The 23,115-nt window shown below is 46.6% G+C and overlaps 1 protein-coding gene across 1 annotated transcript; it reads right to left on the bottom strand.

Moving 5' to 3' along the window:
- Positions 1–21,919: 21,919 nt before the first annotated feature.
- PtA15_11A332 (uncharacterized protein) lies at positions 21,920–22,959 on the bottom strand (the record flags this gene model as incomplete). Its single annotated transcript, XM_053161230.1, has 3 exons — positions 21,920–22,231; positions 22,400–22,451; positions 22,547–22,959. 3 exons carry the CDS (start codon positions 22,957–22,959, stop codon positions 21,920–21,922), a joined length of 777 nt encoding a protein of 258 aa, XP_053025197.1.
- Between the last annotated feature and the right edge of the window lie 156 nt (positions 22,960–23,115).

Raw genomic sequence — 23,115 nt, 5'->3', positions numbered from 1 at the left:
CACCAAGCATATTCTCACCTCACACAATGGGTATTCATCAACAAAACCTCAGTGACCATAGTAGTCTTCCTTGCGTGCATCACTTGCGGTTTCTAGTCATTGGCGCATGGAACATATTTTCATTTTAAAACAGTTTCAATTGATTTCTACTTTAGGACATAAGTTATATGTAAGGGTTGGGAGACCCTTCACTGTTCAAAGGCAGAGAGGTACTGGGGAACAAGGCTCAAAGGCCTGAGACGTCTAGAACCAGCGTCCTTGGGGGGCTTTATTGCAATGAATAGCATGGCAGAGAGATGTCAAAGGGGTCCAGAGGTCTCTGTGTTAGTCTACATACAAGAACTTGAGGATGAGGGAAGAAGGAGAAACAAGGAAGAAGGGAAACTTACCTAGCACGGCAGAGAGATGTCAAAGGGGTCTGGAGGTCTCTGCCAAGCTAGGAGGACAGGGGAGGAGCTGTACTTATGTAGAGGTCATGTGATAGATGGGATGTCACCTTGTGAAACCTGCAAGACATGCGGGGCTCCACATTCTCCCCCCCCCCCCCCCCCCTATAAGAAGAGAGAAGGGGCAGCAGCAAAACTGTTTACGAGGAACTTGTGGGGCGATGGTGGTGGATAGAAGTAAAAGGAGGGGAGGAGGTGCAGGGTTAGATTGGGTTGCACAGGGCTGGAGTCCAGTTGTGGCTTTGGGGATACCGGGGGTGTTGGAGGAGTGGTTGAGATAGAGGATTAGGGCACTGTCTTGACAATAGCACATTTCTTCTTTTTTTTCTTCCTTTTCTTCAGGGAGGTGGTGGTGTTGGTAGTTGGATGGGTGGGCAAGGCTGTGACACAAGGTGTAGGTGGGTCTTCATCCATTTGATCCAAATCAGCCTCATGCTCTAGAAGATGGTTGAGGTATTTGATGAATACATTGTCATGGTCTAGCCGGTTTGTTGCGGAAAATCCCGGATGCTGTTTTCCTCCATTACGGCCATGCTTCCTACATTCACTATGTCTATGTGAGCAGGGTTATCCGTTGGGTGAAGCGGGGTGGATGACAGGGCGGGGAGCAACAATGGCAAGGGAGGCAACAAGTGGGGCACTGGCCAGTCATCAATGTGGGGCGCGGTGCACAGGAGGGCCAGCAATGTTGTTCCAGAGCAGGAAGAGTGAGGCGGAGAGGAAGGTTTGAGCTGGATAGTTCCAGAGCTGGGGGACACGGTTGTATGAGAAAGGCAAGGCCGGGGTTGGCTGTGCATACTCGCTTTTGGAGGAGGTGGGCAGGCCAATTGTGGCGATAGAGATGATGACGGTGGAGGGGATGGTGAGTCGCCTGAGCTGGAATGGAGCGGGCTCAGTCAAAGGCTGCTGCGGGTGGGTGAGGTTTGCAAGTGCGGAGTTGACGCCTGCTGAGGCACAAGGGTTTGGGCGGAGGGCCCTGGGGCCGGAGGAGGGAAGGTCGGCAAGGGGTGCCGCGATCCTGTTGGTTTGAAGGAGGGATAGGGCGGAGGTGGTGGTGAAGGAGGGGCTGAGCTCAGCGGCTTGGGAAAGGGCTTGGATGCGCCGGCCGGGATAGGATTTGGGGAATCAGTGCGGCCTGCTGCTGGCTTGTCACTCAGAACCAGGATGTATGGACGCCGGCGGCCATTGGACAAGGTAAAGATGCTGGGACTTGTTTGCCAGCAACTGGTGTTACTGCTGGTGATGGCTGATGGGCATGATGGAGGAGAGGGCGGGAGTGGGGTGATTGGGCAAGTCTGAGACCCCCGTTTAAGCCCCCAGACCCAACAGTTGGATTCCAGGGACTCTGCCGTTGTTGCAGATAAAAGAGGCACAAGCCCTTTCTCAATAAAGTACTGGAATGTACCAGACAAGGCCAAGGGGAGCTGGCAAGAATCAATCCTAGCCAGCAGGAGTTGCACCTTCTCCTCTAGACAGTTGATGCGCACCTCATATTCGCAAGAGGAGTGAACTTGGTTGGTGGGACTGCTGAAAAGATGGCTGGATGGATTGACAGAGAAGTTTTGTGCTTGTTGTGTGGCAAAAGGGTTCAACCAATTCACCAGAGGAGATATGTTCCCACTCCCCAGGGAGTGCCACAGCTGAATTTTATGTGAGTTTTGGTGGGATGTGAACCTGATGGGAATAGTAACTTATCCCTACATGATTACAAACTTGGTCATAAGTGAGTCAGACATGATTCGAACCTCATTCAGATGTGATTCACAACTGATGCATCAGTAAGGTTAAAAAATGAGGTTGTATTGGGTCTCAACTCAGCCATAATACAATTGGGATCTGATACAATTTGGGGGTTGAGAAATTGACTCCCATAAATTACAAAATTGACTCCCAAATGGAGTTTGCGTTGCACGGACCGCTTCAAGACATCTCCCCCGGGTCCTCATGACCATATTTTGACCCAGGGGCGTTTTGGGAGTTGGAATTGTGATTTTGCAATCCCAAACGGGAGTTGGGATTTTAATTTTACAAAAAATTCCACAAAATAGATAAATATTTATATCTCCTCACTGGAGCACCCAAACACTCCCAAAATCTTACAGCCATCTAGATACACTGTCTAGAAAATATGTTGAGATTTACAGCAGTAGAAACCATCAGGAAGGCCTTGTGGAACAGGGGTGTTAATTTGGAAGTCAATCCGCCAAATCCTCAGCTACGGTGCTCTGAACACCCCCAGATTTTTTCTTCCACATGAATACACTCTCTTTAAAGTGTGTTGAGCCCCAAGGAGGGATTACAAATCAGTAACACCTGTATCCAGGGGCTGATTTGGCGGATTTCCTACAAAGGCAATCTGCAGAATCCTTAGCCGCAGTGCTCCAAACACCCCCATATTTTTTCTGCCGTATTAATACACTCTCTAAAAAACATGTTGAGCCCCAAGGAGGTATTACACATCAGGAACGCCTTCTATAAGCTGGGGGCTAATTTGATTTCCTACTAAGGAAATGTCAGCCTGCGTGATGCCAAGGATAGTAGACTTCTAGCTACACATGGTGCAAAGCAAGATATTAGAGTGTAAAAAAATACAAGACAAAGTTACAAGGGATAATCCCAACGTAAATGTTGGGAATTATGGTGTAGAAAATATGGCAAAAAGGGCCAATTAGATTAATGTAATTGATAGAATTAATTTTAAGAGGGGCCTGATTAAATTTGGGGTTTTTAATCCCTCAAAAGTAAAAAATGGGGCCTGCAAACAGGTGTGTTTTAAATCCCAGCAAGAAATAGTAGAGAATCTCAAGAGAAGGGGCTTAAACTTACTAGTATAAGACCCAGGAGTCACTTGAGGTTCTTCAGGCATGAATTTGGGCAGTTGGAGGCGCTCAGAAAGGGTAATCTTGAAGGCAGGGTGGTCGCTGTACAGCTTCAGGGCGGAAAATTAGGGCTAAAGATCACTAAAGTAGGTTTTTACCTGGCAAATCACAGGCTGTTGAGGCTGTTGAAGGCAGGTAAAGTTCTAAAAGGTAATGTAAAGCTGGGGAATCCCCTTTTGGGCGGAGAAAGGGCCCTTTTTATAGCCTAGGCAGGCCTCCAGGGGCGCCCAGGGGACAGGGGGACACTTGTGGGCGCATTCTGAGGCAATTTGGCTGCGCAAGAAGGCGCTGTTGGTTGTGGAACCTTGGGGCTTGGATACAAGGGTTACCAAGGACCATTTACAGAGGTTCTGTGTGTTTTTACATGTGCTTTACCACGTCATAAAGGCTGGTTTGGGGGTTCTGTGACACTTATTTCCGTGGAAATGCGCCACAGAATGTACTATGTAGAACCAGCTTCTGTGCACTTGTAAAAGTGTAAGCAGTGCTTTATACATGTTCTGGAGGCGCTTATTGAATGCTCCAGTTCATTTGACCCCTTCTACTCCTTTACTACAGTTGCAATTTACATGTAGTGAGGCTTTAGGGGGAAGCTAGGGCACTTTCTAGCCTCTCCTTCCCACGCTACATGTGTTCTTCTAGTCCATATTTACGTGTAAGTGATTTATATTGAATGAAGCGGTAATTGCATCTCTATTAATAGTTAATTACATGTGTATAGTACATGTAACACATGTAATATCCCTAGTGAGGTGTATTATGGCCCATTCTTACTTACTGGCAGCCCGCTTTGGTTGACGGCTTGTTTATGCATTATGCATATATGTACAACATGTGCGCGGGCTTGAGCTCCAGGCAACAGAGCACGCGGGCTTGGATGCACCACACAACAAATAAAGCCATCTTCTAAACTGTACTCAACACCTCAGTTTTGTCACAGAAAATGGGTATAAACATATGTACTTAGGTATATAAGCATACAGGTGCATTCATATGGGACGTGGTGCACCTGTTGACTTCAAAGTTAGTTTACACAAGGAAGGGATAACATACAGGGGTACATGTAAGTGAGGTACCCTAGGTTATTTTTCTAATGCTCTGGCCTGGGATGTCGGTGAGAAACAAGCAAAGAGAGTTTGAATTTCGATCTATCAGAGAGAAAAGAAAGAAGAAAGAGATGAGAGTAGAACAATAGAGCTTACCTGGGACGTTGGTGAGAAACAAGCAAAGAGAGTGAGGAAAAGAAGGTTCACCGGCATCCCAGGGAGGAGTCTTTTAGAGTAAGACAGAAAACACAATAGAAGCATCACTACCAACAATATGCTAATAGAAAGTATACACCTAAAACATAACAATTTTACCCGTAGAGTCAGAATTTACTATAATATTTTACTTATTAATTACACAAGGCTAAGTAATTATGTATTTTTGTATATATATTAGGCCCCGTTTGGCTGCCGCGTCATACGTGATAAATGGGCTTATTTATCACGCACAACCCCCGGGGGGTCAAAGTTTTTGGTGGAGATGGGGGGCCAACTTTGGGTCATGCGTGATAAATTTGCACATTTATCACGCATGACGCGGCAGCCAAACGGGGCCTTAATTTTTTTGTGTGTTTTACAGATGTGAGAGTAATAATTTCTCTCTCATATGTAACACTGCTTTTTCTATTGTTATTTTATTATTTTATGTCACGGTGGCTCTGCCATAGTAGCCAGCAGACAGGAAAGTGCTTTATAGAAGGTGTTCCTGATGTGTAATACCTCCTTGGGGTTCAACATATTTTCAAGAGAGTGTATTCATATGGCCGAAAAAATCTGGGGGTGTTTGGAGCACTGTAGCTAAGGATTTGGTGGATTGCCTTTGTAGGAAATCCGCCAAATCAGCCCCTGTCTACACAAGGTGTCCCTGAGATGTGCTTATTCTGTGAAGCTCAAAATATGTATTCTTATAGCAGTAAAATTTTGGGGCCGTTTGGAGCACCGTAGAATGTTTGGGTGCTCCAGTGAGGAGATATAAATATTTATTTATTTTGTGGAATTTTTTGTAAAATTAAAATCCCAACTCCCGTTTGGGATTGCAGAATCACAATTCCAACTCCCAAAACGCCCCTGGGTCAAAATATGGTCATGAGGACCCGGGGGAGACGTCTTGAAGCAGTCTGCACGCCGTAAACTCCATTTGGGAGTTGATTTTGTAATTTATGGGAGTCAATTTCTCAACCCCCTACAATTTTATGTAGAACTCTTTGATTTCCTGTGGGTAAATTGAGGTAAACTGATTATAAATTGAGACATTAATCAACTACATTTGACCAGTGAATCCAGTTCAATTTGTGTGGAACACCTGATCAACTCAATCATAACTCCACAAAAATATTTCATCATCACCTGCCCTTGTGAAAAAGATTGCTGTGCTCCACTTCAAAACCCATTCCACTGTGACATACAGGAACAATGAATTTGACTTCTTCCAAGGCTGTGTTATATTGGAAAATTCTGCTCCTTGAAAAATGAAAAGAGCCATAAGACAAACAAGATGGGTATGCAAGATTAACTTAACTGCACGTTTCATTCATGTGAGGTAGCTATGCTTTTGGGGGAATGTTATATTTTGCATTTGCAAATGTGACATGAATCCAAAACAACTGTATCACACATGTTGGATGTTACATTGTAGAATTGAAAAGGCACAAACAATGATTACCAATATCTTTGCCTGTGAGATTACATAAAGATTGAATATTCAAGAAGGGCACAGGGGAGATACGTCAATGATATGTTTGAGGTCAACTTGCATGCTCTTGTCATCAAGTAGCCATTTGCAACACCCTAACACAAACCTCACAGCTCAGGAGCCCAAATGTTAGCGCCAAACAAACTCAGGCTAGATTTTTGGATATCATCTTGGCCAGTAATACCCCCAGTGGATCATTGCTAGAACATTTCAAAAGGAACATACACCAGGAAAAAAAAGTAGTCACTTGATGGCAAGTGACATAACACAGCTTTGTTTTCAGCTCCAACACTGCTCCAATGCTGCTCCTCTCCACCAGCACATCTAGGGCTCACATTACAGGTGTCAGGATCAAAGCACTCCATGTGACAAAACCAGATGATGCTTGGCTTTGTCCCTGGCCCAGCTGATGTTCAGCTTTTACCCTGGCTCAGCTGATGCTCAGTTTTTTACCTGGCCCAGCTGATGCTCAGCTTTAGCACCGGCCACCTGATGAACATCTTTGGCCCTGGCACAGCTGATGCTCAGCGTTGGCCGTGGCTCAGCTCATGCTCAGCTTTGGCCCTAGCCTAGCTGATTTTCAGCTCTGGTCCTTTCCAAGCTGGTTCTCATCTTTTTCTCTGGCCTGGCTCAGCTGATACTCAGCAAGCTAAGCATCAGCTGGCCAGCTGGCCCAGTCCCGGGTCAAAGCTGAGCATCAGCTGGGACAGGACTAGGAAAAGGCTGAGCAAGGACTGCTACAAAGCTGAGCATTAGCTGCACCAGGACTAGTACAAAGCTGAGCATCAACTGGGCAAGGACTAGTCAAAAGGCTTTATTCCAATTCTGAGAATGAGCTGCGTGAAAAAAGCTGAGTATGAGCTGGGCAAAAAAGCTGAGAATGAGCTGGGTACCAAAGCTGAGTATCAGCTGGAAAGAACTGAGGATCAGTTGGGCTCATCAAAAACTGAACAGGACCTCCTTGGTAAATTTTGGAAGTTGAGGAGGTGGTTGGGAGATTGGGGTAGATAGTGGATAAATATTGGATAGATGGTGGGTAGCTGGCTGGAGCTGGTGTGATGTCACTTGTCATCAACTGACTGTTTTATTTTCCTGGTGATATTGTCCCCAGTATCTTTCTCAGTTCCCATTTGAACAACACAAAAAAAAAACAAATTACCCATCCCTTTTGCAAAAATGTAAGCACTTGCTATGGAGTGCTTTGCTAGACGGGGTCTTGGGACAAGGGCAAGAACAATTTCTAGAACCTCTGATTCTGTTATTGCAAGGAGTCTGGGGGGGCTAGCTCAGGAGAGATGGCATACCAGTCTCTGTCAGTATCTACAAAATGTGAGAGAGGGGAGAAGAGGAGGAAAGGGAATGTGAACGGACTCACCTAGCTCAGGAGAGATGACATACCAGTCTCTGCTGAGCTAGGAGGGGCGGGGGAGTGGCTGGACTAAGTACGGGTCCATTTGGGACTCTGTGATCCTTCTTGTGACACCCCCAAGGAGGCGGGGTTACATTCTCCCCCCCCCTATAAAAAAAACTAGAGGAAGAAGCTGGAGAAGACTTTAGGTTGGAAGGGGAAAAACTTGGGAGATTCACGGAAAAGCGAGATAAATTTTGGGAAGAGTGAGAAAAGTCTGTGGCCCGGGGGTGTGGTGAAGAGTGGGGGAGGAATGAGGAGGGGTATGCAATGGCGGTCAGTTTTGGTCGAGGGGGTGTAGAGTTGTACAGGCCAGGGGAGACAGAACACAAGAAGAAACAGGGAGAAGGACAGTAAAGAGGGATGGGAAGGGGTGAAGGAGCCAGAGGGGCCGGCGGTGCCTTGGCCAGATCACAGGGTGGCGGCCGCGGGGTATTGCAGTTTATTGGTGGCGGCCGAGTCAGTACGTGCAATATCAAGGAGGGAAATCTTGCTATGGAGAGAAAGAGAACACATTGGAATGGAGTACTTAACATGTCAGTGAGTGATTGCGGAGCAATTGTTCTGGACACTGCTGATAATGGAAGAGTAAAAAGGAGCAGGTGGTATGCATGTTAGCCATACTTTTGCAAGAAAAAAAAAGATTTGTCATTCAATTTCACAGCGGCTTCAAGTACTCAATATTTATCAAGAGCAAGAGAGTTTTTACTGTAGCAAAGACTACATAACAACAATAATCAAGAGAGTTTATACACCAGGAAAAAAAAGTAGTCAGTTGATGACAACTGACATAACACAGCTCTGGTTTCAGCTCCAAAGCTACTCCATCTGCTAGTTCAGGGCTGGCTGGCACACAGCTCAGTGCCCATTTTGGCACAGCTGAAGCCTCTAGCTTGCATTTTTCACAAGCTGCTCCTCAGCTTTGTCCCAGGCACAGCTGCTACTCAGCCTGGGCCCAGGCCCAGCTGCCCCTCAGTCTTGGCACAGGACAAGCCACGGCTCAGCCTTTGCCTGAGCAAGAATGGGTGTTGATAAGCGCACACCCGTCCCCCGGGGGCACGCCCTTGCCCACGCCCTGCAAAAGGGCATGTGGCGCTGGTTGGGTGTAACACACCCTTGAAGGATGTCTCCCGCGCGCGGGAACAATCCTTCAAGGGGGGATTATGCGGACCGGTCAGGTGGACCGCACGCCCTTTCTCAAGGGCGTGCGAGTCGAAGGGCATGCACGCCCCCACATGGGTGTTCACGGGCGTGCACCATGGCTTGTCGGGAGCCCCTCGGCGGGCAGGTGCAAGTATACCTGCTCGCCGAGAGCCCCTCGGCGGGCAGGTGCAAGTATACCTGCTCGCTGAGAGCCCCTTGGCGGGCAGGTACAGATCCCACCTCGCCGGAGCCTCTCGGAGAGCAGGTATACATGCACCTGCTTGCCGAGAGCCTTGCCTACTTGCCAAGAAGGACAACTCTTGGCGAGCAGGTGCATGTATACCTGCTCACCAAGAGCCCCTCGGTGGGTAGGTGCATTTATACCTGCTCGCCGAGAGAAATCCTCGGCGAGCAGTCATACAGATCCCACCTCGCCGAGAGCCTCTCGGCGAGCAGGTATACATACACCTGCCCGCCGAGCCTGCTCACCGAGAGCCCCTCGGCGGGCAGGTGCATTTATACCTCCTCGGCGAGCAGGCATACATATCCCACCTCGCCAAGAGAAATCCTTGGCGAGCAGGTATAAATCTCTCGGCAAGCAGGCATACATATCCCCGCTCGCCGAGAGCCTTGCCTGCTCGCCGAGAAGGATAACTCTTGGCGAGCAGGTATACAAACACCTGCCCGCCGAGCCTGCTCGCCAAGAGCTCCTCGGCAGGCAGGTTCAAGTATACCTGCTTGCCGAGAGGCTCTTGGCAAGGTGGGATCTGTATGCCTGCTCGCCGAGGATTTCTCTTGGCAAACAGGTATAAATGCACCTGCCCGCCGAGGGGCTCTCGGTGAGCAGGCTTGGTGGGCAGGTGTATGTATACCTGCTCGCCGAGAGGCTCTTGGCGAGGTGGGATCTGTATGCCTGCTTGCCGAGGATTTCTCTTGGCGAGCAGGTATACATGCACCTGCCCGCCGAGGGGCTCTCGGTGAGCAGGCTTGGCGGGCAGGTGTTTGTATACCTGCTTGCCGAGAGTTATCCTTCTCGGCGAGCAGGGATACATACACCTACCCGCCGAGGGGCTCTCGGCAAGCAGGTATGTGTACTTGCACCTGCCCACCGAGGGGCTCTTGGCGAGCAGGCACGGTGCACGCTTGTGCACGCCTATGTGGGGGCAAGCACGCCCTCGCACGCCCTTGATAAAGGCCCAAAGGGTGTGCGGTCCCACACGCCCTTTTCGAAGGGTGTGGGCGTGGGCGTGCCCCCGGGGGACGGGTGTGCATTTATCAATGCCCGTTCTTGCTCAAGCAAAGGCTGAGCAGCAGCTGGGCCTGGGCCAAGGCTGAGCAGCAGCTGGGCCTGGGCCAAGGCTGAGCAGCAGCTGGGCCTGGGCCAAGGCTGAGCAGCAGCTGGGCCTGGGACAAAGCTGAGGATCAGCTTGTGAAAATTGCACTAGAGGCTGGATAGCCAGCTGGAGCAGGTGTCATGTCAGTTGTCATCTAGTGACTACTGATTTTTCCTGGTGATATGTCAAGAAGAACAAATCTCAGATAACAGAAGCGGAGTTTTAATATAGCGGTTGTTGTTGCGCTTGGAGAGCAACTTTTATTCTTATAGGGAGACAACGATAGAAAAAATTTCTAGGACAAGGGCTCAATTAGGGTTATTGCTCTTGCAAGCGGTACAGCGTCAGTGCACTGACGAAAAGATTGCTTGGAGGCAGTATCTGGCTGTACAAGGGGTGGAAGAATTGATTATGAATGGGGTCATAACTTTGCCAGTCCCAGATATTGTTGACAAGTCAACCTGTTTAGGAGAAGTACCAAATTAAACAGTTAAGATGCAGGGATTGAGTGCAATTGAGAGATGGTGTCAGAAGTGACAAACTTAATTTGTTACGTTCATAGATTTCAACTCTTTCTTCACACCATTTGGTTGGGTTGAGCAATTCAAATTCCCTTTTCTGGGGGGGGGGGCAGGCATCAGTCAAGCAAATTCTGTATTTGAAGCTTGGCCGCTGAAGTCTGAGATCCCTCCAGTTGAATTGCCTTTTTGTCATGAACAGTCAGTTAGAACGTAAATAGAAATTTGAAACTGGCAGCTGCCCCCATTAGAGTGTTGTTCCACCCCGCAGGTGGGACAGTGCGGGCAAGTGAGAGACTGATTGGGAGATTTTCCCATTCCCCAGCAACGACCTTCGTAGAAGAATTTTTCCAAAAGGCTGTCATAGCAGACCCAATTAGAACTTTAGGTACATGTACGGTGAAGTCGCCACTTTGGTACCCACAGTCATCTCCCGCCACGCCTTAAAACATTACATTCGACACTTTAACTTTAGTCCCAGCTTTGCCAGGAGCGTTGGGAATAGTAAGGCCTTTGAGAAAAGGCATCTCAGAGGAAGATGGAAGGGGGCATATAGCTGGGGTGTGGGCTAAGAATTGAAGGAAGCAGTAGCTAGACGCTTCAAGCTTGTCTTTTTTGCAGGGGATAAGACCCCATAGGAAGAAGAGTAGAGGACCGGACAGATTAGTGAAAACCACTTTTATGTCAGACAAATATACAGGTAAGTGCAGAGCTTTGTTTCAGGAGACATGCGCAATCCACTCATTTGGCCACTTGGTATGGTTGTGTTGGCGTCGCAGAGTTCTGGGTTTGATTCCCCTGGCTACTAGGGTGTCAACTAAGGCCCTGTCACTTCCTACAAGAGTTTTTGCATAGACGGTCCAATTGCCCAAACCGTTATAACTTGAATGTTGGCATCACTGGGTACATTTAAAGGGATAAATCAGTAATGTTCCTCTAGATCCCCCAAAAGGGAGGGGGGTTGAAGCAGATAGGATTATGGAAGACTTACACCTGTGCCTCTTTTGCATAGAGAGGGTTATTAGCAGACCAAGATTGTTCTGCTCTGAAACGGACAGCGGGTGTGACTCATTTTTGCAATTCTGTACAGGCCGCCATCTAGTTTGTACAGAGTCGAGCTCTGTTACCGGTCTTTGGCTTGTATTCCACTTTGGCTGAGAGATCATACATATTCATGTCTTCCCCATCTCCTTGGTGGGTGAACTGTTGCTTGGTCAAAGGTTGTTCCTCATCTGACTTGTCTGATTCATTAGCGGCAGGGGGCTAGGGAGCTTCAACAGGCGGTGCAATTGGAGTAGAGATCTTGGCCAACTTGTCTCCAGACTTACAGTGTTTGGTACCTCCTTTTTTAGGCTTCAGCACACTTGGAGTAGCAGTGTTTGAGGAGGTCCCATTAGATACCTGACTGAGAGAGTTATCAGCCATAATGGTTGGCGTAGAAGTGCTTTTTAAATAAAGAACGTCATTGATGAGTTAGCGTTCATCAGATGTCACATACTAGTACATATAGATACAGATGCTTAGCCTACCATAGAACGTTTACTGAATATTTGGTCCAGGGGGAGGAGGGTGATTCACTCTGATAGGCAGGGGAATCATAGGAAACCCTGGATATGTTAACAGTTTAGGCAGAGAGATCATGTAGATAGCATTGAGGAAAACCAGATTGGTATTCTTAGTAGCCAAATGAATGCAGAGTAGACAAACAAAGATGTATTGCAGCTTGAGACAATAAAACATTCTTCTGAATCACGGGACCTTGAATATTGGCTAGAGTTGCCTCCTGACCACAGTCCGGGCGACTCAATACACTTGTTGTCTATAAAGCTGGATTCAAAGGTGCTTTGGTCTGAGTGATTGTCTGAACTGAAGTGCAGGAATATAAAGCATAGAGGGTTGCTCAGTGTTGTGGTATGTATTGTTGAAGATATATACAAGGAGTAAAGGCTCACTTGCCAATAGTTCCTCTTGGTGCAGCGCTATTGTCAGAGATAGCCTCCCTTTTGGAATCTGTATCACCAACGGTGAAATACCCATATCTCATATTGAAATATAAAATATATTAGTGTCAAAATGCAATTGGACACTGTATATACAGTGAAAGACCTACTGATTAGTATCTGGGAGTTGCAAGATGCTAGGGCTTGAGGGCTCACCCCCAGGAAGAAGGGTACTATCTGGACTGAGTCGGCAAGAGGATTAAGACAAAATTTCAACTAATTCACCAGGCTCAGGGCCAGGTAGAGTGCCAAGGATGGTACGCCAATTAGAACCAACATTAGACAGATATGTAAAGAAGGCAGGGTATGGGGAATCTTTTGGACAAAGAGAGGGGGAACTCAACCCGCTTCATGATCCGCCAGGACCTGACTAAAGACTATGGGCAAATTGTATGTCAGATAGTGTCCTTTATAGCTGTAGGTGAGCTCAAAATGACGCTCACATGGCTACTCCATCAGGAGCCGTTTATTGATAAGTGACACTGAGATTCTGAACTAAGATTAGACCAATTGTTAGCTACACCTTGTTGCCCCAATAAGAAGAAGGTTTAGAATAGGAACCTACTTGCATACTTAATGGGTGTGAGAGGGTAGAAGAGCTTGACCCAGAGTGTGCATAGCAGTTGTTGATACTAGGTTCCATCCAGTTTTCTTGGAAGACTTGGAGACAGGCTATAATGTGGGACAAAGGACCTGCAGGATATCTTTTGAGGGGGTACAAGGAACACAAAGCAGGGTTTTTGTTAGTCAACCATCTGAGTATGAGTGACAAAAAGGTGGTCAGTCGTGCAGAAATTTGGTATGAGTAGCGTGATCAGGGATGACACATAAGCAACAAACCAATAATATGATGTCACCTCTGTAGTGAGAGGTGAAGGACCCCCAACGGGTAGGCGCCAACGATTGAGTGGGGTAGTTGGGCAGGCTGGATGGGTATGATGCAACTTGATAGTCAGCAAGCATACATGAACAGAGCAAACAAGATAATCAAGTTTAGAAATTGAACAAACATTTGGAGAGATGGTGCAGTTCATGTTCCTGTAAGGTGAGCTATTAAGTTGATCCTCATCTCTGACGCAGTAGTATGTCCTCATGGAGGATGATATGTCAGCTGGCGTAGGCAAGCTGAGGGATTTGGATGGAGCAGGTCTACAGCACGGGTGGAGAGTGGTATTAGAATGCCCGTGGAAGGTGATACTCATTAGGGTTACTGCGGGTGCAGTAACCTGAGCAGTGCCCATTCTGTTCATAGTTGATGGATAACGTGTATGATCCATCTGGTGGTGGAACCTTGTGGAAGGTGATGGAACAAGCAAATGGTGATACTTGTTAGGGTTACATACTGCAGGCGCAGTAACCTGAGCAGTACTCATTATGCCGGTAGACGTAGGATGACACGCGGCAATGACGTGTAACATTCATCTTGTATCCAATATGCTTCAAAGAGGATGTCCAATATATCCTGGATGTGGAACATCAGCACACCAATTCTTGAACTCAACCTCAACCCCTCAAAAAGGCAAGACTTCCAGTAGTACTCGGATTACCTTGCATGATTAGATGGGTCAGTCAAAACTCCCCAAATAAGTATGTATTTCTGCTTCAAATCAAGACATCGATTTGCAGTACAATTATGTCTGACACAGATTCCATATTGTTTGTAGAATACCAGCCAGTACCGTTTGGATGCTTTCGAATCACTACGCATGCCGGTTTTTACAGTTAGGTATGAGTAAGATTGAAGTTAGAGGCATTCATAGGTTAACTCATCATTTGAAGTCTACAGTAGATATTCCAACATGGAGTACACGGTTACCAAAGCCTTATATAGCCAAGATAACCAAATGTAAGCATGGTTTACTTCAACAATGGAGAGAACAAGAGATAGCTTGTTACTTATTGAGAAGTGGAGGTCTAGCTTGCTCCTGCAGATCTCTTCCAATGACATCCCACAGTCTATTGGATCTCAGGCCTGTCTGTAAACGTTTTTTGACCCATTGAGGATCATGCAAGGAGTACATGCTGACAATAATGTCTTTGGGAAAGGTTAGTGATCCAAAGAGCTGGTCCATCTCATAGATGTATGCCTGTAAGGTTAGTTCAGAGCATGTTGTTTAGTCATTTAGACAACAGATCTATTGATTGGGTGACCGTGTGCCGGTTTCCGGTTTTGTAGCAACTAGAGTATCATCTCAGGTTGCCTATATGTTAGCAGCCTTTCTTGTGGCTGGGAGCAATTGTACAAGAGATAGAAGGTCACAAGGATGTTTTGTGGTATGTCAGAGTCATGCTCAAAACTGAGACCCTTTTCTACCACCTTGCTGCTATCTCATGGGGGTGAGATGTGCTAAGGGTAGTTGGTTTTTTTACAGATTAATGTAAGCTCCTACAATTGGTATCATAGGAGTTTGAGATTTGGGTCATCACGCCCTGACTTGTCAGGAAACTAAAGATAGTGTATCTTTGGTTTGCTGTTGGTAAGCGGGTTGATTTGTAGCGCAAATCTTGTGCTGTACGGTTTGTAGGGTAAAAATCCTATTCAGTAATTGTTGCATTTTTTGGCAGCAGAGAGGGCTGACCAATTTTTGTTATGTAGACCTAGCAACATCCCATTGGTTGAGCGCACGATTTAGCCAAAAACTGCATTAAGCGGAATTGGTAACTCGGTGGTGATGACTGTGAGTACTTAGATGTTGAAGAACAGTTTGACCTGGGAATCCATACATCATTTGTAGGGTGTTAATAGCTGAGTACTATTGGGTCTTAGATTTGTTGTTCTCAATCCTCCTTAGGTGCGCTCGCCCAAGCTACTTTTGGGATGGAAAGCAGTTCCTATATGAGGAGAGTGGACGGCATGACCTAATGGGTAGGGCTTAAGTGAGAATCATTTACTCAACAATCTAATGATTTAGAAAAGGTTAGTCCTTTATGGACCCAAATACCTCATTGAGGTAGTGGCAAACTAATCAATGGTTGTCATTGATCACATTTTATCCAATATAGGCTACCACTGAGACAATGGTCCCATCTGGTTAGGTAGCGGTGTAGAGTGTTCAGTAGTGACAGACCATCTCTTATTGTTAACCGTGTAACCCACTTAATAGTACCTTTTCTTTATATACATACAGCATTGAGGTGAGTATATCAAGAGTGTCTGCTTTACGTTAAGCCTATTTGTGTTGTGATGTTTGCAATCTTTAGCCTGGGCGTGTATATTTACATCCTAAGGTATGGAAGCTAAAGATGGGTGTGTGTTCCCTACGGCAGTCATGGCAGACAGCCATATGTGAGTCCTTGTTTTTCTTGGGTCAACACTGAGGTGGGGCAAGACCATCACAGCTAGGTTCTTGCAGTAGATAGAGTAGCACTCCAATTTCTTGGAGTGCACACTAATACACGCCAGAAATGGTGTGCATGTGGTATTTCTTTGGTGTGCATAAAGGCTGACCCAAGATTTTCAGTTATCTGTAACTTAGTTACAGATAACTGAAAATCTGTTGTGTAATCAATGATTAGAAGAAAATTACTCAAGAAACATGGGATTGTTTTTGTTGAGATTCAAGATAATAGTGTTACAAAGCCCTGATCTTTAAATTTTGCTGATATCTTGAACCTTTGTGTGCAAAATTCAAATTTACAAACCAAAAATGCGGAATTTTAATAACCTATCTGCCCACCGCTGCCTTTTGGCCTGGCCCTAATGTTACCCATCCTGGGTGTGAAGACCTTAGATGTCTTCCAGCCGGGGGGGTTTGATCCTTCCAAAGTGTCACAGGCATCATGTGTTGTGACTGAGGACAGAGACTGCAAGCCTGTAGAGTACAGTTGAGCCTCTAATTTGGGTACCACCTGTTTCAGGAAGGAGGCAATGAAGGTATACCCATGGGCATTAAATAATGGAGGATACACATGTGGAATTTGTTCATACCCATTCACCCAGTTACTTAATTCAGGAGTACCATAGCGTGATTCCAGAAAACGTGCTTCAATGCCAGGTAGGCGTGTTGCGCTCTCAGGATAGAGATTACAGACAAGCCCACCTAAAAGCAAGATGTATATGTGGCAACCATTGAGAGGAGCAGCAGTGTTTTCTTGCAAGAAAGCAATTGTAGGGTGTAGGGTAGAGTGTCTTAGCTGCTTAAAGGCAGAGCAATGAAGGACCACATGCTCTCATTCCTCCTCAGAAGATTGGAAGGAGGAGGAGCAGCAAGGACAAAGATTGGGGTGAAGTGAATGTGCAATATATTGTGCATCAAGCCCCTGGGCCCTGCGCCTGACTTTGGGTAGGGCATCCATCCTTAATAGGTTAAGATAACGTACTCCCTTGATTCATGATTGCACATTGAGGGAGGTGTGGGTGAGATTGGAGGTTTGCCCAAAGCTAAATTGATTGTACCGCCTCACTGCATTACATCATTTTTGTTCTTGGAGAAATTCTTTGTGTAGCAACAGAGAGGTGACTTTTTGCAGCCATTGTTGTTGCTCTTTCTATTTCTCCGTAACCCGCTCCGCATCCCCCACATTGAGTGGGGACCCTTATCCCATAGTTGGATTGATTCCTTGGTGCAGTGGATAGAGACAGGAGTAATCCCAAGCTCAATACACATCAAAAGACCATCAAGAGATTTTTTGTGTTCAGTTTAGCCAAAAGAAATACACATGGCCTGATCAACCACCTGTTGGATTGATTGTGTGTGTTGCTGACACATAGCAATCCACTCGGCCCCGTATGTGCCAGCCGCCATAATGTACAACTGTATAGCATGCACTTTGCACAGGGAGTGGATAGCTTTGTCATATAGAAAGGGCAAAGTAGAGAATTTTGCTATCTGAGCTTTGACAGCCAGTGCCTAAGAATGATCTAATTCCATAGGATATGACTCCTCAGGGACAAGTTTGTTAGGAATCAGGCACCCAAGATATTTGTACATATCAACCGTGCTTATGATATCCCCATCAATAAGGTATTCTCTTGGGATAGTTGGACCAGGAGTCCCAACCGGTCAATATTCAACTATCCCACATTTGGTGTGTCCAAGAGCAAAGTGACATTTTGCACAGAAGGCAGATAGTTTGGCAAGGATCTCAGAGACCTCCTGGGGGGAATCTGCAAAGATGAGGGTGTCATCCGCAAACTAGAAGACCCTGCACTAGACTTACAAGACCTGGGATTTTGACCCCTGTGGTGGTCTCATTAAGAATTTCATTGACAGAAACAATGAAGAGGAGGGGGGATAGGGGACAACCTTGATGTGTCCCAATAATTTGCGTAAAGGGGCGAGGTAAGTCATTGCCCATGCAACATTGGATACATGTATGCCTTCTTTACAAGAGCAATCAGTGAGGGAGGAACACCTACTAGGTGTAAGCAGGTCCAAAGCCCTTCATGGGGAACTCTGTCAAAGGCTTTTTTGGAGTCAACATAAAGAGCATATGTTGATATGCCTGCACTGGAGCGGCAACGGATGATCTCTGTGAGAGCTACAACATGTGAGATGGCCTCTTGACCATGTGTGTTGTAACAATAGTGAGGAGTAGCTTGCCCTCAGTACAGGACAGATTGATTCCTCTGGTATTCTTTAGGTACCGGGAGTCCAGACCTGGTTAAGGGAGAGTGATAAGGATCTCCTCATTCCATTTAGAGGGCTGGGTTTCTAGTTTGAAACAGGCCTTCATTATATTATATAGGTGCCGAAGTGGAGGGGTGATCAGATCTTTAGGTGAGGACCATCTATCTAGGGCCACAGTAGAGTAGTCTAATGGCAGTGGGTAAGAGTTAGAGCCAAAGTGTAATCTGGGACAATTCTCCCAATCTAGGGTTATTTGTTGTTGACATTCTACCTCAAGAAATTTTTTGAGGTGCACAGCCAACAGGCTGCTCTTACCTGCAGCAGAACAGCGTTGCATTTGTCTGATAGCACAGATGAATGCCGGAACATCTAGTGGGGCTTCTTGGTGAGAAGAGTACCCATCCTTGTCAGTTGAGAGCTGTTTAATAGGCATTTGAGTAATACAGAGCTCAGGGTAACGTTTTGATAGCCAGTTTGGCTTTCAAACTAGCAGCCACAAGCCGTTTTTCTAGATGCCTCAGGAGGGGGTGGGGGACCTTGTTAAGGTGAGCAGCCCTTCATTTTTGGAGGGCTAGCTGGGATTGCCGTATCAAGCAACAAGTAGGGGGGTTGAAGCATAGAGTAGTGTGCTCTCTAGGAACAGCTAACATGCCCAACTCAATTCCTTCAGCATACAATATTTCCACCCATTGCTCTGCACAATTATTGATTTGTTCTTAAGTCGCAATAGAGTCCGTTTGTAGTAGATACCATCTGTCTGATAGAGCTAACTCAATCCCCTGTCCAGCAATGCTTTGCGGTCCCATCGCCGGGTCTTACTGGGGGTGGATGTAGTTGATACATCCATTCTTGCAATAATTGGCCAGTGATCACTGATATCATAGGAGGAGGAGTGAAGGGATTTTGACACAAGACCGCAGCACAAAGAACACACAAAGATGAGCCTTTGGGCTCGAGAGGGGACAATGAGGGGGAGAAAGCTCACTGGATCGGCTCGGATAAGAGGCGCGGACAGATAGAAGGAAGAACCAATGAGTTGATTGCTATGTGCTAGGCTATGTATATATAGACTAAGTACAATGTATCAGCTTGTGGGTGTGAGTGAAAATGAATATTCATAGAAGGGAATGGAAACAGATGGAACTCGGGGAGAGATTGGTGACATTCGGACAATCAAAGGCAGAGTGCGTGCACAAGAGCGTCAAACATAAAATGGAAAACTAATCAGGCATGTACAGGCTGGGATTGATGTCACAAGGCTGTCAAGACAAGCTAGTATGACCACAACTTATGGGACAGCACAGGTGGAGACAAGCATAAGACAAGATGGAATGTTGTACAAGGACTGTTGAGAGGAGAAGAGGGAGAAGAGGCGGAAGGAAGTGATGAAAATCCAACAAGGAGTCAACATGTACAGTGCTGAGGAAGACATCAGCTGCTTGGAAGGCAACAAAGTGGTCATCATATCTACCAGGTTTTCCTCAAACAGTTCTTGTGCTGTTAGTTCTGGCTTGGTGCACAGATGGAGGGTTGGCACTTCCCAAGAGGAGTGACGCAAAGCTAGGCGGACTTTGTCACAGTCTTGATTGAAATCACCTGGTAAGGTAATTAAGGCTGCGGGGTCTGCATTCAGAATTGTATGACATGTTGTTCGTAAGGTTTTCCAAACGGCATTGGTCTTTTACCCTTGAGTTGCCAGAGGGCAGGTAGAGAGCTAAGAAATGCCATGCTTTCTCTCTACTGAGACCAAACAACTTTAACATGGATGACGTGTTGATTATTGGTCATGATTTCATGTTACACAAGTGAATTATGAATAAAGAGACAATGGCCTCTGAATCCAGGGCTCTTAGGCCGTTCAAATAAATTAAATTGCGGGACATGAGGCACAGGCTACCAGTCTGTACGTAGATGTTCCTGGATGGCAGAAACTGCCACGTTTTGCTGTTGCATTAAGTCCTTTAAACAGTTTAGTTTAGAATTAATGCCATTAATGTTCCATGTTATAAGAAAGTTGTTGAGGGCAATTGGGGGTTTCACCGGAAAGGAGCGGCAGATCAGAGCCCTGTCTTGATAGCTTTTCCATTTGGTGAGTCAATATCTTGGCAACATGCTTTGGACTAGGCGCTGATCCCATGGGACGTCAGACTTCCAAATATTTTTGGCCAACCGTGCACACCCACAATAGTCCAAGCCTAGTGCTTGTTAGAGACCAGCAGAGTTTCCATCTTTCACCCAGAGGTCAAATCTGACACGTCTGTTTGATTGGAAGATTCTTTTAGCTGCCAAGATTTCCTTCAGAGATTGGGGGTGGTGTTTAAGAGAGTTCTTAAGAGCCTGATATAACTGAGGAGTGGTCAAAGACCCAGTGTTGGTTAAGATAAAGTGTTGTACCTTATCAAGCCTTTCAGGTTTGGTGTGTGACCTAAATTCACGCCTTTGAGTAGCCATTGTAAACGTAGCCCCTCCTGTGAACTGGTAATGGCCAGTTGTGGTTGGAGAAGCGGTAGATGCAGTACAGGAGGACATCAGCCCTGGTGTAGATTCATGTAATGCATGGGAACAAGGCTGCGCACTGGTAGCTTGTCTTGTCACTGACAAAGCCCGGGCAGCAACCTTGCACAGATCCTGTCTCATCACATTTTGCAGGAGCACCCAGGATAGGCAAGAGCCCTCCCCACTGCTCTCGGATGGGCTATCAGAGTGGACCATGGGGCCCTTCAAATGTTTTGGTTGTATTGTTGTGGGGGGAGGTTTTGGATCATTTACGCCAGAGATCCGTAACTGGTAGCCCACAAGCCTGGCTCTGGGAGGGGTTTTGCTTGTCCATGGCAGACAAGCAGAATAGTGCCAACTATTCTCCAGATTATGTGCAGAATGGGAAGAGAACTGGCACTGGGGTATTGACAGAGCATTCAGATATTAATAGGGGACAATATCCGAAGGCTTTCTTTTAAGGGAACCAATGTGACAGGTCCTTACTGTTGGAGGGAGGGTAGCAACAAGGAGGGAACTCATGTTGCATACCAGCTTGAAATGAAGCTTGCTGTTTTTGTATTTGGTGAATAAATGCAGAGGCTAGTCTTATGCAAGTCAGCAGTATGAGCAATAGTTGCATTACTTGGCAGAGTCAGATAGCAGGCAATAATGAGAGCACAGATAAAACAGAGAAAGGCTTGCTTATTAGAGTATTGGCTGACTTAGGCGGCCAAATCAAGCAATTTTATATCAGGCAACAAGTGGAGTAAGACAGTAGAGACGGAGAGGGGTAGGGAGAGCAACAAGTTTCATAGATTGTCTTGTGCAATCAGGTGTTCTCTACAAAAAAAGGGATACAGCAGTCACAAAAAACTGACTTGGCGGGAAGAAGGACCCGCAAATTGATCCAAGCCACCCATTGGAAAAGGGGCTGGGTTCGTAATTATCCCAGATATCTAGTTAGCCTAACAAGTTGGTTCGAGTCAATATAACAGAACATTGGGATATGTTAGTGAGGGGCACGGGCGTAAAGGAGATACAGTCAGAGGGGGACATGACAAACCGCTCTTGTTCTTCTTGTTGAATGTCTTTGGCTCCTTCTTGACTGTGCTTTGGTGATTGGCTTGGTTGGGCTGGCCTCTCTCTTCCCCGGAGGGGCAGGGAGTAATTGAGCAAACTCAGTGGTTGGATCTTGACCATCAAAGATAGTAGTGCTTGCACCTTTACCCTTACGGTGGCGTTCAGAAAGAAGTTCAATGGCAATTAGGAATTGGCAAGTACCACTATTGGAGTGTTGCTCAACGCTGCAGGTGAGGCAGGTGGGAGCAAATTCGAGGTGTATTTGGAGGGATTCCCACTCGGCCACAAAAACCTTTGTGGTTGGGTTCCTCCAAAAAGAGGCCATCAAAGAGCTGCCAGGGAGTTTGGAACCTGTACAACAAAGTTACCGCTGTGATATCCCCAATTGTCCTCCAGCACTCCTTGGAGAAGCACATTGGAGACTTGAACCTTGGTCATTTTCTCTCTGGGTGCGTTTGGAATGGTCAGACCCTTTAAGAGGGGCATGACGGTGGAAGAGGGAAGGGGACCAATAACGGGGGTATGAGCAATAAAGCGGAGAAAGTGATAGTTTGATGCTTCAAGCTCCTCCTTCCCACAGGGCATGAGGCCCCAGAGGAAGCAGAATAGGGGGCTGGTAGGGTTAGTGAAAACCGCCTTCACATCAGAGGAGTATACTGGAAGTCAAAGAGCTTCTTTGCATGTGAGTTGGATGATCCACTTGTTGGGCCACTCAGTGTGGTTGAGCTGGTGTTGGAGTGTGCTGGGTTGGATGTTACAAGCAAGGAGCACGCCGACAAGTGCTTATTTGCTTCCAGCTATCACCTTAGCAGAAGGTCCAATGGCCCTCACCGTCAGGATTTGAATGTTTGCGTCCCTAATCAACAGAGGAGTTCAGATGATCAGTTCAGGCAACCTTTATCAGTGAAGTTTAGATGGATACTGCAAATAAGATATTGTGGGAGGACTAACATTTGAAACTCCTGTTGGTAAAGAGTGCTGTTTTTGGCCCAAGAACGTTTGTCGCGGAATTGGACCGCTGGCGTAATGCATTTATGAATCTCTGCATGAGTATTCAACCAGATCGCTTTGAGTTTGGTCTTGTTTCCCCCCCTGGGTTTGAATTCAACGCTGGCCAGCATGTTGTCGCTGTTGCCCCAATGAGTGAACTGTTTTTTAGCAGTGGGTTCATCCTCATCAGATTCTTCAGAGGTTTCTGGAGCAGCGGGTTCAGGGGCAGGAGCAGAAACCAAGTTTGGGGTTGAGATTTTACCAAGCTTGTCACCAGACTTTCTGAGCTTGACACCTTTATTAGCCTTGGGGACTTTTGCCGTGGCGGTAGTCGAGGAGCTGTTGCGGGAGGTGTCTGTGGGATCACCAGCCATGGTATTGCTTGATGTAGAGTGGATTTTGTCTTGTGAGACCAAGGATGCAGAAGAGGGCGGAGTGATTGCAGAGGCAATTTTCCTCTTGGGGGTTGTTGTGCTGTTGCTGGCGGACTTGCTGTCTGCCTTGCTTTCTGAGGTGGCAGCCTCTGAGTC

This window comes from Puccinia triticina, chromosome 11A (assembly GCF_026914185.1).
Source record: "Puccinia triticina chromosome 11A, complete sequence".
Lineage (NCBI taxonomy): Eukaryota > Fungi > Basidiomycota > Pucciniomycetes > Pucciniales > Pucciniaceae > Puccinia > Puccinia triticina.
Note: the sequence above shows the minus strand (reverse complement) of the source record. Positions and strands in the feature narration are given on the sequence as shown.